Source organism: Podarcis cretensis, assembly GCF_951804945.1.
Source record: "Podarcis cretensis genome assembly, chromosome: 4".
NCBI lineage: Eukaryota > Metazoa > Chordata > Lepidosauria > Squamata > Lacertidae > Podarcis > Podarcis cretensis.
In genome coordinates, this window is record NC_137173.1 from 4,488,005 (window position 1) to 4,509,897 (window position 21,893).

At 47.8% G+C, this 21,893-nt stretch overlaps 1 protein-coding gene across 3 annotated transcripts in view; it reads right to left on the reverse strand.

Annotated features, from left to right (window-relative positions):
- PDE2A (phosphodiesterase 2A) overlaps positions 1-21,893 on the reverse strand; it is a 392,093-nt gene that overhangs the window by 31,941 nt on the left and 338,259 nt on the right. For all 3 annotated transcript variants that reach the window (XM_079973519.1, XM_079973520.1, XM_079973521.1), the window contains 10 exons: positions 19,887-19,946; positions 16,946-17,105; positions 15,267-15,319; positions 14,755-14,829; positions 12,603-12,644; positions 11,841-11,909; positions 10,226-10,356; positions 9,782-9,893; positions 4,429-4,468; positions 2,506-2,569 (listed from right to left, as the gene is read on the reverse strand). In XM_079973519.1, coding sequence (XP_079829645.1) covers positions 2,506-2,569; positions 4,429-4,468; positions 9,782-9,893; positions 10,226-10,356; positions 11,841-11,909; positions 12,603-12,644; positions 14,755-14,829; positions 15,267-15,319; positions 16,946-17,105; positions 19,887-19,946 — 806 coding nt within the window. The remainder of the gene's footprint in view (positions 1-2,505; positions 2,570-4,428; positions 4,469-9,781; positions 9,894-10,225; positions 10,357-11,840; positions 11,910-12,602; positions 12,645-14,754; positions 14,830-15,266; positions 15,320-16,945; positions 17,106-19,886; positions 19,947-21,893) is intronic.

The following is a 21,893-nucleotide window of genomic DNA, read 5'->3' on the forward strand; positions in this document are numbered from 1 at the left end:
GAATCTGCGCACCCGCCAGCCAGCTGTTTGGTGGGCACGCAACTCCCCTCCCATGCCGCTGCAGGAGGCGCATGCCAGCAGTGGCGAGGGCGGAGCAGCTGCCCACTTTGCCAACCCCCAGCAACGGCCCTGCTGGAGTGATGGCGTGCATGCAATTCCCCCTAAACGCTCAGCGACTTTGGGCCCCCTCCCCTCATTTTCTTTAAATTTAGTCTCCCCAAATAGGGGCGTCTTATACATGGGGCGTCTTATACACGGAAAAATACGGTATGCGGTGGTTTGGCTGCAGCGGTTCCATGCCGTCACTAAAACTGTGTATACCCAAACCGTTAGATCTGCCTTGTGGCTAGAAGCTGAGGAGGAGGAGGAGGCGGAAGGAGAAAGAATCCCCTGAACGTCCAGAGTCCACATGCCGAGTGGGCCTTGCGCACCAAGCAAGGTGGAGAACTTAAAAGCTCATTTTGCACCAGGTAACCCAAGAAGACCTGGCAGAAAAACAAAACACCTGCTGAGCCATCTGCAGGGCTGGATTTAGGTTTGATGAGGCCCTAAGTCAGGCATCCCCAAACTCAGCCCTCCAGATGTTTTGGGACTACAATTCCTAACATCCCTGACCACTGATGATGATGGGAGTTGTAGTCCCAAAACATCTGGAGGGCCAAGTTTGGGGATGCCTGCCCTCAGCTCCTGAAGGTAATGGGGCCCTTTATATGTCCAGCTGTCCTTTGTCAACAGCAAATTGTTGCTGTTTTTGTGTGTTGAATATATGCTATACAGTAGTATCGTGGGTTACAGATGCTTCAGGTTACGGACGCTTCAGGTTACAGACTCCCCTAACCCAGAAATAGTACCTCGGGTTAAGAACTTTGCTTCAGGATGAGAACAGAAATCGTGCTCCGGCGGCACAGCGGCATCAGGAAGCCCAGTTAGCTAAAGTGGTGCTTCAGGTTAAGAACAGTTTCAGGTTAAGAACGGACCTCCGGAACGAATTAAGTTCTTAACCCAAGGTACTACTGTAAGGTATTTATGGACTTAATAGGTATCTAAAGTCAATTGCACATAACAAAATATGTATATTATCAAAGGAATTGTTGAACTGAAATACAATTAAGAAGAAGTATATTAATAGTGATTTGGGGGGGGGGCCAAGAGAGAGGGGCCTTAAGCTATAGTTTGCTTAGCTTAAACGTAAATCCAGCACTGGCCATCTGCCTTGCTTGGGGAGCAAGCCTCCTCAGTATCCCAGCTTTGGGAGGCTAGGGATCTCGTGCGAAGTCTTGTGGGAATTCAGATTTGTCCTGTGGGATCTCGCACGAACATCCCAGAGTTGGTGCTGTGAGCAAGCCAGGCCTCGCAAGTGAGGCAGAGAGCTTTTCAGCTCTTTAAACGCCCTGTAACCCCGAGTGTGGCTGGAGCAACCCAGCTAGATGGACAGGGTATAACTAATACAATTATTATTATAAGCAGAACCGGAGCAAAAGGAGCTTTTAATCTCTCTGTCTTGCTTGGATTTAACTTGGGCGGTTTCAACCACCCTGCCTTCAGCTGCGTATGGTTGATATAGCGCAAGTTACACGGGTGCAAGAGGTGAGTGTGCTGCCTGGTGCAGGTTAAGCGCTCATTTCCATGTTATTTAGAAATGGATTTTTGCCGGAAACAAATAGCGCAGAAATGCATGCCAAACTTGTGCTATATTCCACTTGATTTCCAGAGGCAACTTCTGCATCACATGAAAGTTGGAACAGGATGCGGAAACTAAGAGATAGGGGAATATGGGTGCACTAAAGCCTCCTTTAAAACACAGGTGGCACTGTGGGTTAAACCACTGTGCCTAGGACTTGCCTATCAGAAGGTCGGCGGTTCGAATCCGTTGCTGGGTCCCTGCTCCTGCCAACCTAGCAGTTCGAAAGCACGTGAAAGTGCAAGTAGATAAATAGGTACCACTCTGGCGGGAAGGTAAACGGCATTTCCGTGCGCTGCTCTGGTTCACCAGAAGCGGCTTAGTCCTGCTGGCCACATGACCCGGAAGCTGTACACCAGCTCCCTCGGCCAGTAAAATGAGATGAGTGCTGCAACCCCAGAGTTGGCCATGACTGGACCTAATGGTCAGGGGTCCCTTTACCTTTACCTAAAGCTTCCTCTAGCTCATTTCTCCAAAACAACCCCAAAATCATTTAAAAATAAACAAAAAACAGGGAGAGGGAACAAATTCCTTGAGGGGGTGAGGCACTGGGAATCCAAAGTCAGTCCAAACCCGTATGGCTAAATTCAGAAATGAAGTGTGTTTGTCCTGCTGTTCCCACACCATCTTGGAGGCAATTTTCCGGGGTGGTGTGTGTCTGTTCTAAATATACCGACCCATGAAAAGACCCGCCTGGGATCCGTCCCTTGGCCAGAGGGTCTGGTGTCTCAGGGCGGGGGCTTGCTTTCAGGAATGTCAGCCCCCCTGGCTTCACGTTCCACCAGAGGGAGCTCCGTGCGTCACCGTCGCTGCGGGAGACTCACATTTCAGCGTTGCTGAGATTCCGGGCCTCTGTGATGATCTCTTGCAGCAGCACCGAGACGTCATCTGCGAAGGGTCAGAGAAGCAGTCGGTTAGGAGACCCAAAGGCCACCGAGCGGCTTGTGGAAGATTGTTCTTATTATTGGTTATGGCTAATCTTAATTATATCCCGGGAGGGTTGTAGAAATTAAAAAGAAGTCGGAATACAAAAAAGCTGGAAACATATCGAAGGTGATTGTCGAAAAACAACTGGACTGCAATAGAGCTAAAGCAATATAAAGATCTATGAAAATACAGTGAAAACGGCACAGCGCTGTTGAAAAGCCCTTGGAGTTTTCCAGGCCTGCCAGAATAAAACAGTCTCCCCTGGCTGTTGGCACGACAGCAAGGAAGGAGCCAGTCTGGCTTCCCCAGGGAGCAAATTCCAAAGTTGTCTGGGAGCAGAAACCACCGAGAAGGCATAACCTGCCAAGCGCCCCAGAAAAAACGGGGTTTTTTGCACGAGAGCACTGTGCCCATTTTGGGTGCTGTGATTTTGCGCAGTGCCCAAAAATGCATATTTTGGGGCACCATGTGAGATTTTGCCCTGAAAAAGGCATTTTTTCGGGAGGGAGCGAGAGTGAGGCATGGGTCACATGACTCGCCCGGGAAGATGTCCTGGAAGACAGGCACCCTGGTTTTGGGAAGGTATGAGAAGGCCCTCTGACACGTCCCCACCAAGTGGGGATTCAAAGAAGAGCATCTCTGAATATCTCAGAGCCCAGGAAGGAGAAGGCCCATCTTGGACCTAAGCCATACAGGGGGAAGGGGGAGAGTGCGGTCTCCAAAGGCTGATCGATCACCAAATGACTGATATTTGTGGAATACAGTTTATCTACATTGCAATATTGCAGTTTTGCCTAACAATTTAGCTTGGAAGGTACTGGTTCAATAAAGCTCAAAAGAAAGGTTTGAACAATTAATGATTGGGAGTTGCCGCGCCATTAAGCTCCAGATAACAGACTTGGACAACATCCCGGATCGGAACGGAGCCAGAGGAAGCTGCGCTGATAAAAAGACAGTTGGAAAAATATACACTAACAAAGCTGTATTCGACAGATGAAAGTACATGGTGTTTGACATGATTGAAAATCGTGGACTCAGGGACGGAGAATTATAAAGCATCAAAATCGAGATGTGGAAAATATGGAAACAACGAGGAGAGGCAGGACGGAGATGTGGGGATAGGCTTCAGAGATCCAGACTGTGGGGAGCTCCGAAAAATTAATAATTATAATTTGGTCTTTTTTTATTTTAGTTTTTTTTTTAATTTTATGATTGGATATATTAATTGGATGTTTTTTATTGGAAAATCAATAAAAATGATTAAAATAAATAAATAAGCCATACAGGACTTCCATCACATCTGCTGGAAACTCTAGGCTCAGTTTCTATCCCATCATCTTCCTTCGCTCAGCACAAGAGAGCGTGTCAAGCTGTGGCGAGTCTCAAATGCGGAGAGAATTCTGGGGTCCAGAGGGAGGACCAGAAAGGCACCCCTTTTCCCTGCAGCCCTTTTCCCCCTTCAATTTATTTAATATTATCACATTTAGACCCCACCTGTTCATACAAGTATCTCAAGGTGGCATGCAGGATTCCCCCTCTTTCCCCATTTTACCCTCCCGACAACCCTGTGAGGTAGGAACAGTGGATGGCTCAAGGGCACCTGCAGAGGTCAACGGCTCAGCAATGGCCTGGCATAGTCCATTGAAAATGTTCCTCGTTGAATATCATGGCTGCGGTTGCACACAGAGGCCTTTTTGGCCCTTCAGGATTTCATTGCAAAGCTCCCCCATTGTTTGTTGTTGTTGCCATTATTCCCATTTTACAGATGGGGGCTGAGTCCCAAGGCTACACTGGGGGCAGCTATGAAGGAGGATACCTACCAAGGTGTGTGAAGAGATTCTTGGCTACTTGCAAAAGAGCCTGAGGGGAGGAGAGAGAGAGAAGGAGAGAGAGATGAAATATATAAATCTTGCTCCTTAATTCTGAAATGAAAAACAGGTGATACCTCCCCTCTTCATTATTCATACGACGCAACATCGAAATGACAATGTAATTGGAGTTACAACACTACGTAGTGTATGAGGTCCCCCCAACCTTCCTGATGTGGTCCAAAGAGCAATACAGTTTGGTACTAGCTTGGCTGCTAGACAGGGCCGGATTGAGGTTTGATGAGGCCCTCAGCTCCTGAAGGTAATGAGGCATCTAATCATGTGCCTGCATTTTTATTAAAGCTTATATGTTTAATCAGGGCTTGTATTTTAAAATGAGCTTAAAGATTTTCAAATGTTTTATGCCAGGCAGAAGAGCAGCTGCCTAAGAACCTTGGCAATGTTTTTCTCCTAGACAAGGGGGCCCCCTGATTTATAGCAGAAAACAATTCTCAAAGTCGTAAAAAGGGAATTACAGGCTGAGAGCCAAGGTTACACTGACCCTACAAATTAAGGGTGGATAAATAGTAAAATGAGCCATATCTTCTTCCTAAGGTTAAAAAGGTCAAGAGCAGTGAAAAAGCAACTGGTCTGGCTGGCAGAAAGAGAACATTTTTGGGAAGTCTTTTCTAAAGCTGTTTCTTTCTTAAACTAAGATCCTTTTAAGATTTCTTTTCCTTTTAAAAGGTTATTTATGTATTAAATATATTAGTTTAAATATAATTATGCAAAGGATTTAAGAAATGCTAGATTCTTATTTCATATAGTTGTAAGAGTTGTAACTATCCTGAAATTAAGTCAGCCACCAGCCAAGCCCCTTGCCAGACAGAAGACGCCAATCGAGCACTCCTGATATATGGTTGTCAGGCCTTTTGTTTGGAAACCTTCAAATGAAGGAGATCTCTCAATGTTGATGTGAACTCAAAATCCTTGACATATGTTTAAGATAAAAATTCAAGATTAACCATCTGTTTTGGAAGGCAATAGGGCAAGGAGGGCAAGAGGTGAGCTGGTAATTAAGATTCCTTGTTGAGACACATGTAAGATATATTACTACTTATTTGTCATTTATAGATAGAAGAATATATAGCTTTTTGATTCCCATAAAAGGGCAAGAGGAAATGGGTGTATCTTTTGTGATTGGTTCTAGCAAACAGCCAATAGGAATTTCAACCAGGCTGATTGGACAGAGGCAGCCACAGGAGGAGCAAGGGGGCTGGGTTAAGGAAATATAAGTGCTGGCCAGAATGGCAGGAGGCCAGGCCAGAGCTTGGTAACCATATACCACTGTGCCTCATATTTATTTGTCTGACAAATAAATTATTATTTTAATTTCTCTATTGCTGCGTTGAATATTTCATTCCAGCTAAGCGTTAACCACAAGCAGGGTGCTACAGTAATGGGGGCCTTTATATGTCCAACTGTCCTTTGTCAACAACAAATAGTCACTGTTTTTTGTGTTGAATATATATGCTTGATGGTAATTTATGGACCTAATAGGTATCTCAAGCCATTTGCACACGTTGCCCTGCAACCAGTCCATGCAGAATGTAGGAACCCTATATATAGAAATGAGAAAACCAGTAACCTTCGATTCCAGCTTTTCAAAGTCTGATAGTCACAAATGTCCTCGTCTGCACCCATCACTGAGCCTGCAGCCATACACTCAAAATTCCTCCTGGCAGGGCCGGATTTAGGTTTGATGAGGCCCTCAGCTACTGAAGGTAACGGGGCCCATTATATGTCCAGCTGTCCTTTGTCAACAACAAACTGTGGCTGTTTTTTGTGTTGGCTATATGGTAATTTATGGACCTAACAGGTATTTAAAGCCATCTGCACGTGTTGCCATGCAAGCAGTCCATGCAGAATGTAGGCACCCTATATATAGAAATGAGAAAACCAGTAATATTTTAGGGCAGAGGTCAGCTAACCTTTTCAGCAGGGGGCCGGTCCACTGTCCCTCAGCCCTTGTGGGGGGCCAGACTATATTTTGAAAAAAATAATAATGAAAGAATTCCTATGCCCCACAAATAACCCAGAGATGCATTTTATGTATGGAGGTTTTATTTTATTTGTTTTTTATCTTATATTTTGGAAATGTACACCCAGTTTTTCCCCTTTTAAATTTTCCCTTTAAATTTCAAGAGAGTGGGGCCCTAACCTATAGCTTGTTTAGCTTATACGTAAATCCAGCACTGCTGCTGGAGTTGCTGGAAAGAGGAGTATAAAAGACGCCATCCAACCGTTCTGGGGACTCCTTTCCAGATTTGCGTAGGGTTTACTCCTGAGCCCTTTCTTCTCATGAAGATGTCCCTCAAGGCAGAAGACATTTAGGACCAGAGTTTTCCTTCTCCCAAATGGGCTCCCTTCCAGGTGGATGACCCAACCTACCCCTCACTCTCTCTACAGCTCTTGCAGAAGCAGCTTTCTTGACCATTAGACCCACTCCTGGTTTCGTCCCCTTAATCTGCAAGAGCCTGTCTTCTTATTCAGGGGAGGTTCCTAACTCCCTGAGGGTTAGAGACCCACCAGCTGCCTTCACTTGGTTTAGCTGACAGCTTCTAGGAGCCGCAAGTGAGAGCTGAGTTCAGGATAGGAACCAAAGGTGGACAAACCACCCCAGAAGGAACACAATGGTTTTCAAAATCCAGCAATCGGTGTATAAATTTTATGAAACAAACAAACAAATATCCTTCCACGCCAAATCAATTTCCATATGTAGCAGTATTAGCAATAAATCAGCTTTGCTCCTCAGCCAATGCTATTTATTGCCCTGCAGCACCAGCTGGTGCCACAAGAGAGTGCTCTTTGCACGCAGCTGGCACAGAAATATTTTAGAGTTGAGAAAGCCGTCCTTTAATATTTTCCTTGATTTTTGCCACCTGTTTGCTCCAAGCGACAGTGAATGGTTCTCCTCCACCCCTCGCTTTATCTCCACAACAACCCTGCGAGGTGACTGGGCCCAAGGTCATGCCCAATGAGCTTCATGGCTGACTTGGGGAGGGATTTGAACCCAGAACTCTTCCTGGTGCACTCTAACCACTGCACCACTGCAGGGGGTTGGACTAGATGATCCTCAGGGTACCTTCCACCTCTGCAATTCTGCGTTCCCATGTCCTTGCTGTATATATGCTCCTTGGAACCTAACTTTCAAACCAGAGGTTTCCAAACAGAGGTTGAGCTGTGATTCGAGCATAGCGGGGTGTGTGTGTGTAGGACTGGATGACCTCTGGGGAACCCTTCCAGCTCTAAGGTTCTAGGATTCCTCGATTCCTGCCCTCTCTTCCGCAGCAGCCTCCCAGGCTCTTTTGATCTCAGCTTGCTTCCCGGAACCTGCTTCCGTCCTTCCCTTTCATATCGTCACCTGGCTGGCTCTAATGAGGCCGGGGGCCTTTGAGAAGGCGACTGCCTGTGTCCCCCTTGCTGCTTGAGCTCAGAGGCCGCTCTGTGAGATTCCCAGGAGCCGGCAGAGAGCATCCCTGCTGAGCGTTTGCTGCTGCTTCCAGCGTCAGAAGGCCAGCGGGTGGGGAAAAGGAGACCAGCAGGATCTACAAGAGTTTCAGTCGGCAGGTCAAAAACTTTGCATGGCTCTGGCAAAGGAAAGTTCCCCCCATGCCGGGCGGGCGTTTGGCAGTAGGACCAAGGAAGGTGAAGTTTCAAGGGTGGGGGGCAGATGAGAGTTTGCTAAAGAGGCGGACGTTCAGAAAAGGGCAACCTTTTGGACACGGTAAGCCCGGGGTCAGCAAACTTTTTCATCAGGGGGCCGGTCCACTGTCCCTCAGACCTTGGGGGGGCGGACTAGGTTTTGAAAACTATAAATACCCTGCAAGCCAGTCCTGAAACTGCCTTCAGACCTGGAGGAGGAACGCACTCTGCACGCGCGCAGGAGCACATCTCAGCGCTGCCCACTCACCGGCATTGTTGACAGACAGCAGCCGCTCCCATCGGCCTGTCCCTGCGGAGCTCCTAGGCGGTGTGCACTATGCGCTGCAGCCTGTCGTCTGAGGCCAGGTCGGTGGACAGGCCGCGCATGCAGAGCACCGAGCAGGCAGTGTATAGCTCACCCTCCAGCTGCTCCAGTGCGGCCGCTGAGAGCGCCACCAGCAGCAGTGCCGACATGGGTGTCAGGGGTGGGGCCAGCAGGCGCACCAAGCTCTGGCTGAAGCCCCACAACGTGCCCATAGAATCATAGAATCATAGAGTTGGAAGAGACCACAAGGGCCATCAAGTCTAACCCCCTGCCAAGCAGGAAACACCATCAGAGCATTCCTGACATATGGTTGTCAAGCCTCTGCTTAAAGACCTCCAAAGAAGGAGACTCCACCACACTCCTTGGCAGCAAATTCCACTGTCAAACAGCTCTTACTGTCAGGAAGTTCTTCCTAATGTTTAGGTGGAATCTTCTTTCTTGTAGTTTGGATCCATTGCTCCGTGTCCGCTTCTCTGGAGCAGCAGAAAACAACCTTTCTCCCTCCTCCTTGTGACATCCTTTTATATATTTGAACATGGCTATCATATCACCCCTTAACCTCCTCTTCTCCAGGCTAAACATGCCCAGCTCCCTTAGCCGTTCCTCATAAGGCATCGTTTCCAGGCCTTTGACCATTTTGGTTGCCCTCCTCTGGACACGTTCCAGTTTGTCAGTGTCCTTCTTGAACTGTGGTGCCCAGAACTGGACACAGTACTCCAGGTGAGGTCTGACCAGAGCAGAATACAGTGACACTATTACTTCCCTTGATCTAGATGCTATACTCCTATTGATGCAGCCCATCACGAGGTCAATGGCGTTGCCCAGACCTGCTGCCCACCCGCCGGCCTCTCCGTCCATGGCCGCATCAGGTTGACCTCAGCCACGGGGGGTGAGGCTTTGGATTGGCTGCAGGAACATCCGAAGCCGTGCCGGCAACACCATCCACCCAGAGCTGCCCGCGATTCGGATTGGCCGCAGGAGCTTTCTGCAGCTGATCCGAAGCCTCGCCAGTGTTGCCGCCTTCCTAGAAGCCTTCCCAGTGTCGTGGACGTCAGTCCCCGCGTGGCGAGGTATCTGCAGTGCATGGGGACTGACCGAGTGGGCAGCAGGGTCCGCGGGCTGGATTTACGAGCCTGGGGGACCGCATCGCACCAACCCCTGCTGTAACCACTACACCGCGCTGCCCTGCCATATCAACAAACTACAGTGCCTTTGTAACAGTTAAACTGATGCAAGCATGTTGTCTGGAGATGCCCTTGAGATGCAGAGCTCCAGACCCACCTCTCCAGCGCTGCCCTAGAGGACCCTAGGTGTGCCCGCCTGCCTGCCCCTCACCTGACACTCGCATTTCAGCTTCTGCTCCTTCTGGAAGGCCAGTGTGCTGGTCAGCACCGTGGAGGTGTAGCAGAAGCAGTGCTGGATCTTGTGCTCGTCCATTTCTGAGTAGCTACAGGGAGGGGGGGGGGAGAGAAGAACAGCAACCATGTTAATTCTGTACTGTGGAACTACCCGCCACTGGAGTCGCATTTGCCACCATCCCTCCCCACTTCTGTAGCAAGCTTCCATAGAAAGAAATTTCAATGGCGCTTTTGTGGAAGCTTCCCCCCCCCCCAAAGAAAACAGCAACCAGGTCACATCAGTTATGATTTTGTTGCAAAATATATTCCTGGCAGGACTGAGAGTCTAGACTGAGAGACCATCAAACTTTGCAGGGGAGAATTCTTGGCAGCGGCTCCTTTCTGACTCCTGTCCGCAGCCGGCATGGAGCCTCAAACTCACCTCTCTCCACCGAGCTTGTTGAAGGCACAGGCCAACGCCACGACTTGCGAGGTGGCTCTGCTGATCACTGGGACACACAGCATGGCGGTCACCTCAAAGCCCAGCATACTGTTCAGCTGCTTATGCTCCTCCTGGTGGGGAGAGACGAAGGGCTGGTCATCTGGGGGACGGGAGCAGAGTTGGCAGGTTCCCTTCCATCTGTGGTTGGCTTGGTGGGGTGTGGCGTCTCGGTCTCGAGGGTTGAAACATCACAGACCCTGAGATATTAGGGTCCAAACCTGAGACCCAGGGAACTCCCCTGGCATACCCTCCAACATCCCTCAGATAAATGCTGGGATATGGTTGCCATATTTCAAAAAGTTTTTGAGCTTTTTTGGGGGGCGGGTGACAAAGTTGTTGGTTTTTAAAAAACTATTTTTAAGGAAATTCGCCCCCAAATCAACACTTCCGACATGGGTTCCCATATGCCCAGATTTTCCTGGGCATTTTACCAATACAGTCATACCTTGGAAGTCGAACAGAATCCGTTCTGGAAGTCCATTCAACTTCCAAAAGGTTCGGAAACCAAAGCACGGCTTCCGATTGGCTGCAGGAATTTCCTGCAGTCAACCGGAAGCCCTGTCAGATGTTCAGCTTCCAAAAATAGTTCGCAAAACGGAACAGTTACTTCTGAGTTTGCAACATTTGGGAGCCAAAACGTTTGGGAACTAAGCAGGGTAGAAAGTAGTTCTATTTCCCCCTTTTAATCAAACCCATCCCCGTCACAACCGCCAGAGCCAGCCTGTGGCGCCTCGGCAAGCTCTTTTGCTCAGTCGATCTGTCATCCATGCCTCAGTCAACAAATAGGGCAGGACGGGGAGTTAAACACATTTCTGGCTGGTCCAAAATCGTGGGATGCCAGCCTTGCATGGATGCTGCCTGGCAGCCGACTGCCAAAGCAGAAAAAGGGAGAGGGCCGGCACCCTTTCCCTGAGCCGCCAGATTTCCCTGCATCCAGCCAAGCCACCGCGTGATTGAGACGTGATATTAGTCCACCCTGGAGCGTGACAAATCTAGCCGAGAGAGAGGAGGTCTGGGGCGCGAGAGGGCTCTTTAACTGGGCACGGAGAAGACAGATTGAGCCAAAGTGGTTTGAGCTGAGCAAATCGCGCTTAAGAAAGAGGTGCAGGCTGAATGGATCAGTGGTCTTGTGAGACAGTAAAATCCATGTTAAATTGCTGTTTTAGGGGTTGTTTTTAGAAAGTCAGGGACGGATTAATCAGTTCTGCATGACTTTCTAAGGGAAAGCGCGCCTTGCTTTTGAAACGTTTTGGTTTTGGAACGGACCTCTGGAACGGATTAAGTTTGAGAACCAAGGTACCACTGTGTGTGTGTATATATATTCCAGGAAGATCTGCCTCCTTTTTGCAAACTGAACATGAAAGGGCACATTCCAAACAGCCCCTGCTGGGTTGGTGGTTCACATGCATCTCTGTAATCCTGGCTTCATTCAAGAGCAGGCAGCCGGAGAAATAAAATGTGAATCGTGCTGGAGCCACAGCATGGGAGCCCCAGTGACATGCATGACACGTACTGAAGAAGCCCAGGGCAGAGTCGGCCGCACAGAAAGACCTACCAAGCTGATGTCCTGCAGGGTGATCGATTTCTTCTCCTCCACAACTTTCCCCAGACGCCCAACCGTTAACTGCATGGGGGAAAGAAAGAGAGAGCAATGGGAAAGAGGCGAAGGCTTCAGAGAATCACAGAATTGCAGAGTTGGAAGGGGAAATATGGACACTCAGCCAGATGGGTGGGGTATAAATAATAAATTATTATTATTGTTATTGCTATTGCTATTGCTATTGCTATTGTTATTGTTATTGTTATTGTTATTGTTATTGTTATTGTTATTATTATTATTATTATTATTATTATTATTACTTAGAGGATTGTAAAACTGCAAGCACCACCTCAAGTCACCTTGAGTCCCTGTCAGGGAAAAGGGCGGGATAAAATAAAAATAAAAATACCGTATTTTTTGCTCCATAAGACTCACTTTTTCCCTCCTAAAAAGTAAGGGGAAATGTGTCTGCGTCTTATGGAGCGAATGCAGGCTGCGCAGCTATCCCAGAAGCCAGAACAGCAAGAGGGATTGCTGCTTTCACTGCACAGCGATCCCTCTTGCTGTTCTGGTTTCTGAGATTCAGAATATTTTTTTTCTTGTTTTCCGCCTCCAAAAACTAGGTGCGTCTTGTGGTCTGGTGCGTCTTATAGAGCGGAAAATACGGTAATTAGACAGAGGCTCACGATCTTCAGGAGAAGAGATGCCTCCTAAACTGCAAGGCACAGCTTTTTTTAGGGAAAAAAGCACTGATAATGATGGTGATGATCTACTCACAGGGAAGCTGATCTCTTCCTCCAACACTTTGTCTCCAAGGACCTGCAAGAAACAAGAAAACAGGGATGTGGGAAACAGGAATGAATCACAAAGGCTTTCCCATCTTCAAAGACGCAGCAGCATTTAAATCTCAGGTGCTGTAGGAGCCACAGGTCATTTCTTAAGGCTTGTAGACCAACATCTCACTGAATGGTGGGCTGGGTGGAAGGGAGCAGCAATCACTTGAAATATTATCCACCTAAAGATAACACATAAGTTGGAACTGCAACAAAATGTTGCAGCGTACAGCGATACCGTCCAACTACTCCATTCTGACAGCTCTCTGTGGCCACAAAGTATGTTCAGCTCTCACTGGTGTGATTTTGGGGTTCCCCTCTTAATTTTCCCCTCCCCAATTTTTTGCACTTCTTAAAATCTCAGAGGTTGTCCAGACTTCCTGGAACTACCCCTTTTTCTGCATAGATTATCCAGTTTTGGCTGCATAACCAATGGTGCCTGATCATCAGAAACAGAGGGGATGGAATATACTGTTTTAGGTTTCTAAGGGGGGTCAGTCTTGGACAATGCACCAAGTCCCTTCCAATTTTGGGGGTCCTCTACCCAGTGAGGGATAAAATCTAATGGAAGAGGTGGTTGCAATGGTCCAACAAATTCTTCATAAGACAGTGACCTTAGGGAGGAATAAGTAGTTCCATAAATTCATCCCCAGTACACCCCACCCTACAAAAGACATTATTCAGAACAGGGGTTTGCATGACCCACCAAGACAACAACATAGAGAAACTCAAAACAGTGACAAAGCTATTTAGTTTCAACAAAACCGGCAAACTTAAACCTTCGATTCCAGCTTTTCAAAGTCTGATAGTCACAAATGTCCTCGTCTGCACCCATCACTGAGCCTGCAGCCATACACCCAAAATTCCTCCTGGCAGGGCCGGATTTAGGTTTGATGAGGCCCTCAGCTACTGAAGGTAATGGGGCCCATTATATGTCCAGCTGTCCTTTGTCAACAACAAACTGTGGCTGTTTTTTGTGTTGGCTATATGGTAATTCATGGACCTAACAGGTATCTAAAGCCATTTGCACAGGTTGCCATGCAAGCAGTCCATGCAGAATGTCGGCACCCTATATATAGAAAGGAGCAAACCAGTGATATTTTAGGGAGCAGGCGGGGCCCATGACTTACATCCTAGGAGCCTACACAACACAAAACACCGTTGCTGTAGGTAGGTTTTATTTTGTTTATTTTTTATCTTATATTTTGGAAATGTACATCCAGTTTTCTCCCTTTAATTTTTTTTTGGGGGGGCCCTGAGAGTGGGGCCCTAAGCTATAGCTTGTTTAGCTTATACATAAATCCGGCACTGAAAGTTGGGATTTGTGGGTTGTCTGGCACGTTTCGTAACACAGAGAAAAAGTTTTCCAGTACGCAGGATGTGATTTTCCTGCTGTGATGCTTTTCTCCAGCCTTGTCCAGGAGAGATGCACTGATCTTGCTGTCCAAAGATCAGGACCCAGCTCCTACCCACCCCTTTGCCGCTTACAGTGGACGCTCGGGTTGCGAATATGATCCGTGTGGGATGCATGTTCGCAACCCGCAGAGGCGCATCTGTGCACGCAAGGGTTGCAATTCGGCGCTTCTGCGCATGCACAAAGTGCAATTTAGCGCTTCTGCGCATGCACAACCGCCGAAACCTGGAAGTAACCCGTTCCGGTACTTCCGGGTTTCGGCGGTCCGCAACCCGAAAAAACGCAACTTGAAGCGTCTGTAACCCGAGGTATGACTGTAATTGGAATGAATAATCCCAATCAACTTTGTCAAAAGCCTTGTGAACATCTAGTGAGGCTATTACACAAGGTGTTCCTATATGATTTTCTGGATTTTCTGGGTCTTTACTTGGTCTTAATATCCCAACAATTGTAAAATCTTTTCACGACTTAGGCCCTGCCGTTCCAGCTGTCTTTGCACATGGGGCAATAGATAAAAATAATAAAAAATATCCCAGTAGGCCATTCATGGTGCTCTATGTGGTTTAGTCTGATCTACAGCATAGCTCAAAAATTAGGCAGCCTCGCAAAATCTCTGCGTAGGGGAATAATCGGGAGCAGTGATTCCCTTAGGGCAGGAAGCTTCCGGGTCGAAGGCACTGACCTGGCAGAATAGCTGGTGGTTGTCTTCAGAAACCAAGAGGAGGCAGCAACATGGCGACTGGGTCTCTTGCTTCAGCTGTGAGAGAGGGAGAGAGAAAAGTGAGCCATTCCCAGGAGTGGGAAGCCACCCACATCCCAGCCGCTCCCAGACCAGCCGACTTCTGTTCTCCATAGAATCATGGAATTGGAAGAGACCCAAAGGGGTTATCTAGTACAACCCACTCCAATGCAGGAAATGAAGGTTGTCACAGCCATAGGGCGTCATTCCCTTCTCACTTAGCTGGAAACGGCTTCCCAGGTGTCTGTGGAAGACAAAATGACCCCTCTTCCCCAGCAGGGATCGAGCAGGAAATAAGCAGTGACTCCTTTTTTTTTTAAGCAGAGATTGGGTGGCCATCTGCCCTGGGTGCTTTAGCTGAGATACCTGCATTGCAGAGGGTCAGACTAGATGACACTTGGGGATCCCACCTTGGCGATTCTTTGATTCTGACAGCCAGGCTCCAAAATACTCACGTAATTAATAACTTTGAGCTGGAGTGAGGCTGCATCCAAGTCGTACAGTTCGCCTGCAAAAGCAACAGATCGGGAGCTGTGAGTTTCTGCTACGAGATTAACAAACATAACCAGAACTGCTTATTTCAGTTCTGAATCACTTCTGCTGAGGAACCCCTAAACTGATTCATAAAAAACATATAGAAGAATATGTGTTTCAGGCCACCCTGGTCTCCGAGAGGTGAGAGTCTCCAATGCTTTCAGGTGTTTGCTCAGGTTCGGTTTCCCTGGAATGAAGGTCAGCACAGATTGCAGTGTTTTTAGGATTTATGGTTTTATTTGCAACCTCGTCAAGGGATGGAGGAGCTCACTGCATCGCCACCAAAGAAGATCTTTCTTCTCCATGAGCAGGAGCTTTGGGTCCAGTACAGAGCGAGCAAGTCTCTGCATCTCCAGCTCCCAGCCGGCTTTCAATCCCAGCTCTCACACACTTTCCTGCTACAGTGGTACCTTCCTTCTCAAACCCAGAAGTGAGTGTTCCGGTTTTCAAACGTTTTTCAGAAGCCGAACATCCGATGCGGCTGTCGGCTATTGTTTCTGGGGCGCCTGCACCAATCAGAAGCTGCGCCTTGGTTTTTTAACATTTCAGAAGGACTTCTGGAACGGATTAAGTTTGGCGATTTTGTTTTTGCTGTTTATTTTGCGTTTTTGAGGCTTTTTTGGTTAATTTGAGGCTTTTTTGGTTAATTTGAGGCTTTTTTTGGTTAATTTGTTTTTGTGACTGTGTGGAACCCAGTTCAGCTACTGATTGATTTGTGTGACTGCAGAAATGGATAAAAGCCCCCCATCCAAACAATGACTATCATCGGTGCAGGTAAAGAAAAAAATATAATTTTAATTTTTATCAACTACAATACTCTCTTATTTTATAGTACAGTACATTGATTATTGCTTCCATTTTATGGATCAATGGTCTCGTTAGATAGTAAAATCCATGTTAAATTTCTGTTTTAGGGGTTGTTTTTAAAAGTCTGGAACGGATTAATCAATTTTGCATTACTTTCTATGGATAAGCGCGTCTTGGTTTTGGAACGCTTTAGTTTTGGAATGGATTTCCGGAATGGATTAAGTTTGAGAACCAAGGTACCACTGTAGTGTTCTCCTAGCTAGCAGATAGGCGAGGGGGTGGAGGAAAGGCCCATCAGGATGGCACCCTCACTTAGTTGTAGCTCTTGCAATCTGGCTTCTTCCTTTGGGATGCAAATGAGGATACTTAAGCAGCCAGCTAAGGTCTTACAAAGAAACTGGTCTGACCAGTTCAGTGATAGCATCCTCCCTAACCAGGACTTGGGTACAGGAACCTCCATGAATTGGGAGGGACTCGGGGCATCATCCAGACTGACCCCACCTCCCACAGCAATATATAAAAACAACTAAAATAATTGCATATTTATATAAAGGGCTGCCATATGTCCGAGTTCTTTGGCCCAGGAAAATGACATCCAGTGGGAAGTTTCAGAAATTGGCAAAATGTCCAGGCGGGAGGTGGGAAGCGCAATAACTTTGTCCGGATATTCACTTTTGGAAATATGGCACCCCTAAATATAAAAACAATTGTTGAAAATGATATATAAAATAATGTACAGTATATCGTTATCTATCTGCATCAGAGCACACCGTTGGCTGCCTCGCACCCTTACCGCACAGTTGGAGGATCTTGCGGTCCAAATCGCTGTAGCTGTTCTTGGGAGGCCCCTCAGTTTTTGCTAGAGAATTCTGCGAGGAACTGGTGGACAGGCTAACCTGCGGCCAGGGCTGCAGCTTCTGCAGAGCTTCGATGCGCTTGTAGGACACCAGGATCTGCAAGGAATTGCATTTTGCAAGCAGGAAAGGGAAACGGATGGGTGCGAAGGACAGAAGCTTTGCAGTGGGATGAGGCCCAAAGCACAACCCCACCCCCATTTAACTTGCCCTTCTCCCCTTATTATTATAAAATGTTATTATTATCATGATCATTCTTCAGAGGGCCTTCTTGGTAGCAGTGGCGTAGCGTGGGGGGTGCAGGGGGGGCCGGCCTCACCAGGCGCAACATCTGGGGGTTAGGGTTAGGAGGTGCAAATCCACGGGTTAGGGGGCGCAAATCCATGGGTTAGGGGGTGCAAATTACTTGCCTTGCCCCGGGTGCTGACAACCCACGCTACGCCACTGCTTGGTAGTGGCACCTGCCCTGTGGAATGCCCTCCCGTCAGATGTCAAAAAAATAAACAACTATCTGAATTTCAGAAGACATCTGAAAGCAGCCCTGTTTAGGGAAGCTTTTAATGTTTGATGAATTATTGTATTTTAATATTTTGTTGGAAGTCGCCCAGAGTGGCTGGGGAAACCCAGCCAGATGGATGGGGTATAAATAATAAGGTAGCCCCACGTAGAGCGCATTGCAGTAGCCCAAGCGGGAGATAACCAGAGCATGCCTCACTCTGGCGAGAAAGTCAGTGGGCAGGTGGGGTCTCAGCCTGCTTACCAGGTGGAGCTGGTAGACAGCCGCCCTGGACACAGAATCGACCTGCGCCTCCATGGACAGCGGTGAGTCCAAAATGTCCACAACCTTGATGATCAGAGGATGAGGTTTCTAGGCAGGCTTGAATCCTGCAACCCGCCACCCCAGGTTGCAATTGCAGTGCTAGCCAAACCTCATGGGGTGTGGAGCTCATCTTTGCAACAGCAGCGCCTTGTCTCTTGAGTGGCAGGTGGGCTTCTCATTATCACAGCATCGAGAAAACGCAGGCAGATGGAGAGGGAGAGCGGCTTTGAAGGCTTCCGTCTCCGCAACAGCCTCCCACCCGTTCCACCTGGCAGGGTTGGCGTTCCCTTGCAACACTCCCGCACAGGTCTCTCCGTGTCAACTATGTTGCCGGCTGTTGCCGGCTGATTAAGCCGGATGGGAGTTTTCAGATCCGCAAGGCGAGAGCAGGGCTTGTGTGTGGCTAGGGATGTAAGATGGATGGATTTTTACTGTTCCCCAAGAGGCCTGTTAGGAGGAGCGATGCTCTAAGGAGGGAGGCAGGGCGAGGATGTATGAGACATTGGGTTTAGAATCATAGAGTCAAAAGGGATGCAAAGGGTCACCTATTTGAAATGCCTGCAATGCAGGAATCACAGCTTATCTCATGGGAGTCCTGTGTTCAGTTCTGGGAACCCCAGTTTAAGAAGTGTGGGATGTAATCCTCTGGAGCAGCCAAGTACAACATCCCTTGTTTGCCTAGAGTGGACATGCAGGGGATGTTGGTCCAGCCAGTCAAACTTCCTGTTACACCTGGCTGGAGCATCCGTCCTTTGCATGTGACTAGTAGGTGGGCGTGACCTTTCCAGACCTAGAAAAAGACCAAGTCATGCAGCCATCTTCCCTTTCTTTCTCTTTTTCATCCTGCCTGCTTCCTGCTTCACCTGGACTGCACTCTCAGCCAGCAGTCCCTGGGCTATCTCCCATACGGGGTAAACCTATTTGTACATATTTGTAACCTTAAGCCTAAAGTCTGCCTTCAGGAATCAATCACACTGTGCTTTGCCTGATCGTGAGTAAACTTCTTTTTGTTACTTATGAACAAGACTGTTGCGTCTTTATTCTTTTAAGGAGGGAATCAAAGGGGTCTTACCAGGAATAACAGAAGTTAAGCGATTCTAATGAATCTGCAACCAGATTCCTGCTGTGTAACAGGGGAATACGCTCTGCTATGTAAAGAAACTTGGTAGCGCAAGTTAGGAAGGAAAATATTAATCAATATATCCTCTTCTGTGACCCACAACATTCCCAGAAGAAGGATATCATACCAGCTGGAAAGTGGAAAAGAGAAGGCTGAGAGGTGAAGTGATAAAAAGGTAAAGGTAAAGGACCCCTGACAGTTAAGTCCAGTCACAGACGACTCTGGGGTTGTGGCGCTCATCTCGCTTTATTGGCGGAGGGAGCCGGCGTTTGTCCACAGACAGTTTTTCTGGGTCATGTGGCCAGCATGACTAAGCCGCTTCTGGTGAACCAGAGCAGCACACAGAAACGCCGTTTACCTTCCCGCCAGAGTGGTACCTATTTATCTACTTGCACTTTGACGTGCATTCAAACTGCCAAGTGGGCAGGAGCAGGGACCGAGCAACGGGAGCTCACCCCATCGCAGGGATTCGAACTGCTGACCTTCTGATCGACAAGCCCTAGGCTCTGTGGTTTAACCCACAGCGCCACCCGTGTCCCCTGATACTGGACTACCCAGGGGGAATTGTCCTGATTCTGAAACCAGGCTCTCCTTATATTCTTATGTTCACTGCGGTAGATGAGATGCTGGAGTAACAACTTGGTAAATCTCCACCCGCTCAAGAAGATGGCATATTATCCGCTAACACATGTAAATGTCTTCCAGGGAGAAAGATGGTGGAAGGTGAGTCTTAAGAGATGGCAGCAGAGTCCCCGCATTAAAACGGTGTCTAAAGCAGGTCGACGGGTAACAAGGACAAGGGTAAAAAATATCTTGATCAAAGTGCTGTTGGTAGCAGCAGACACACAAAGAGTTTAAGGTATTCCGTACTGGTGAGTAGCATCACACAAAGATAATAATAATAATAATAATAATAATAATAATAATAATAAATACTTACGTGCTTCTCTAAAGCGCGAAGGTTCAGCTCATCCGATTCAGAGAGTTGACTGCAGTGTACCTGAAAAGGAGAAGGGAAAAGTGTAAAAGCAACAATTTCAAGGTCAGTTTTCATCAGGAAGATGTTTCTGACCGTAAGAGTTGTTTGTCAGCAATATCTAGGGAACACAGTGACCATGTACATAAGCAACAGATAATCTTTATAGAATTCCTTCAAACCATAATAAGTGCAAAATGAAATCGTTAGTCTCAAAGTATCTGAAAATCTTTAAATGAAGCGAGATGGTCCAGGAATCAGCGTGTTTTTACATGAGTAGAACGTGTCATGTTATTTAGAATGCATCTCTGGGTTATTTGTGGGGTCTGCCACAATAGTCCGGCCCCCACTAAATAGTCCGGCCCCCACTAAGGTCTGAGGGACGGTGGACTGGCCCACGGCTGAAAAAGGTTCCTGACCCCTGGGTTATGCTTTGGGTGAGTGCCCTCTCTGCTTCCCTGCGCGAGGCGAGCATCCCTCAGGAGAGAGTTAGACACAAATGAGTTTGAGAAAGCAGGGACAGATAACTACAGTCCCAGGGAGATAAGGATAATGAGATGCAGAGAAGGGGGGGTGCTCCTCGCTCCCCGTCATCCCAAAGCCCTTGCCTCAAGGTCCTTTTGCCTAGCAGAAGTTCCCACATGCTAGAGTACTTTCTGACTCGTGGAAGGAAAGGCCCAAGCCAGTCCAGAAAATGGGCTTTTAACAGGGGCTGCAGAGATGGAGGGGGACAGCAGTGACATAGGATAGTGACAGAAGCCTCTGGTTCGGATCTGGCCTTGGACACGGACTCGTGAAGCAGCAACAGGCACTGCTCCCAGCCTTATGGCTACTGATGCAGCCTGGGGGCAATATAACTTGGGTCTGCTTTATGCAGCTGCTGGAAGCTGAGCTTGTGTCACCGTTTATCACCCCATTTTCTCAGAACCTTGACAGCTTATCCAAACTACGCAGCAGTAAAAGTGCTGCAGCAGACCATCAATGCAACTATTTGAGAACGACAGACCATAAACAGCCGATTGGCTGAACATTAAGAGCTCTCTCTCTCTCTTCTTGATAGCTCAGTTGGTAGAGCATGAGACTCTTAAACTCAAGGTCGCGGGTTTGAGCCTCACGTTGGGCAAAAGGATTCCTATATTCCAGGGGGTTGGGCTGGATGACCCCCAGGGTCCCTTCCAATACTACAATTCTGTGATTCTATGTCTAGTTCTGGGCAGCACAGTTTAAGAAGGATGTTGACAAGCTGGGAAGCATGCAGAAGAGCGCGACCAAGATGATCAAGGGTCTGGAAACCAAGCTTCCGTACGACCGAGTTGTAATGGCTCTCCTCCTCGTCGTATCTTTGGAATCCATCAACCTCTGCTCCGACGGTGATTAACAACCTAAGCCTTTAATGAGACTTCAGGTACGCTCCCATTACGCAGAGTACCCAAACAGAAGAGTTTGGATTTGGATTTGATATCCCACTTTATCACTACCCGAAGGAGTCTCAAAGCGGCTAACGTTCTCCTTTCCCTTCCTCCCCGACAACAAACACTCTGTGAGGTGAGTGGGGCTGAGAGACTTCAGAGAAGTGTGACTGGCCCAAGGTCACCCAGCAGCTGCATGTGGAGGAGCGGGGAAGCAAACCCGGTTCACCAGATTACGAGTCTACCGCTCTTAACCACTACACCGAGCCAGAAATATGTGCTACATTGCTACGTTTATTTCTAACTATGCAGGACAGAAAAGAATATGTGTCTGCTCTCTGTGAGAGACAGAGAACAACAAGAGCAAAGAAAATGGGAAACCAGAACTTCAACATCCGTCTCCCGTCTCCCATGAGACTTCCAACAGTCTGGAATGTCAACAGAGTCTTGTGACTCCAAAAACTGCACAGTGGCATAACAGAAATCTAACAGAGGATTGGTTGAAGGAGCTGGGTGTGCTTAGCTTGGAAAAGAGGAGACTGAGAGGAGATGGGGTAGCCAT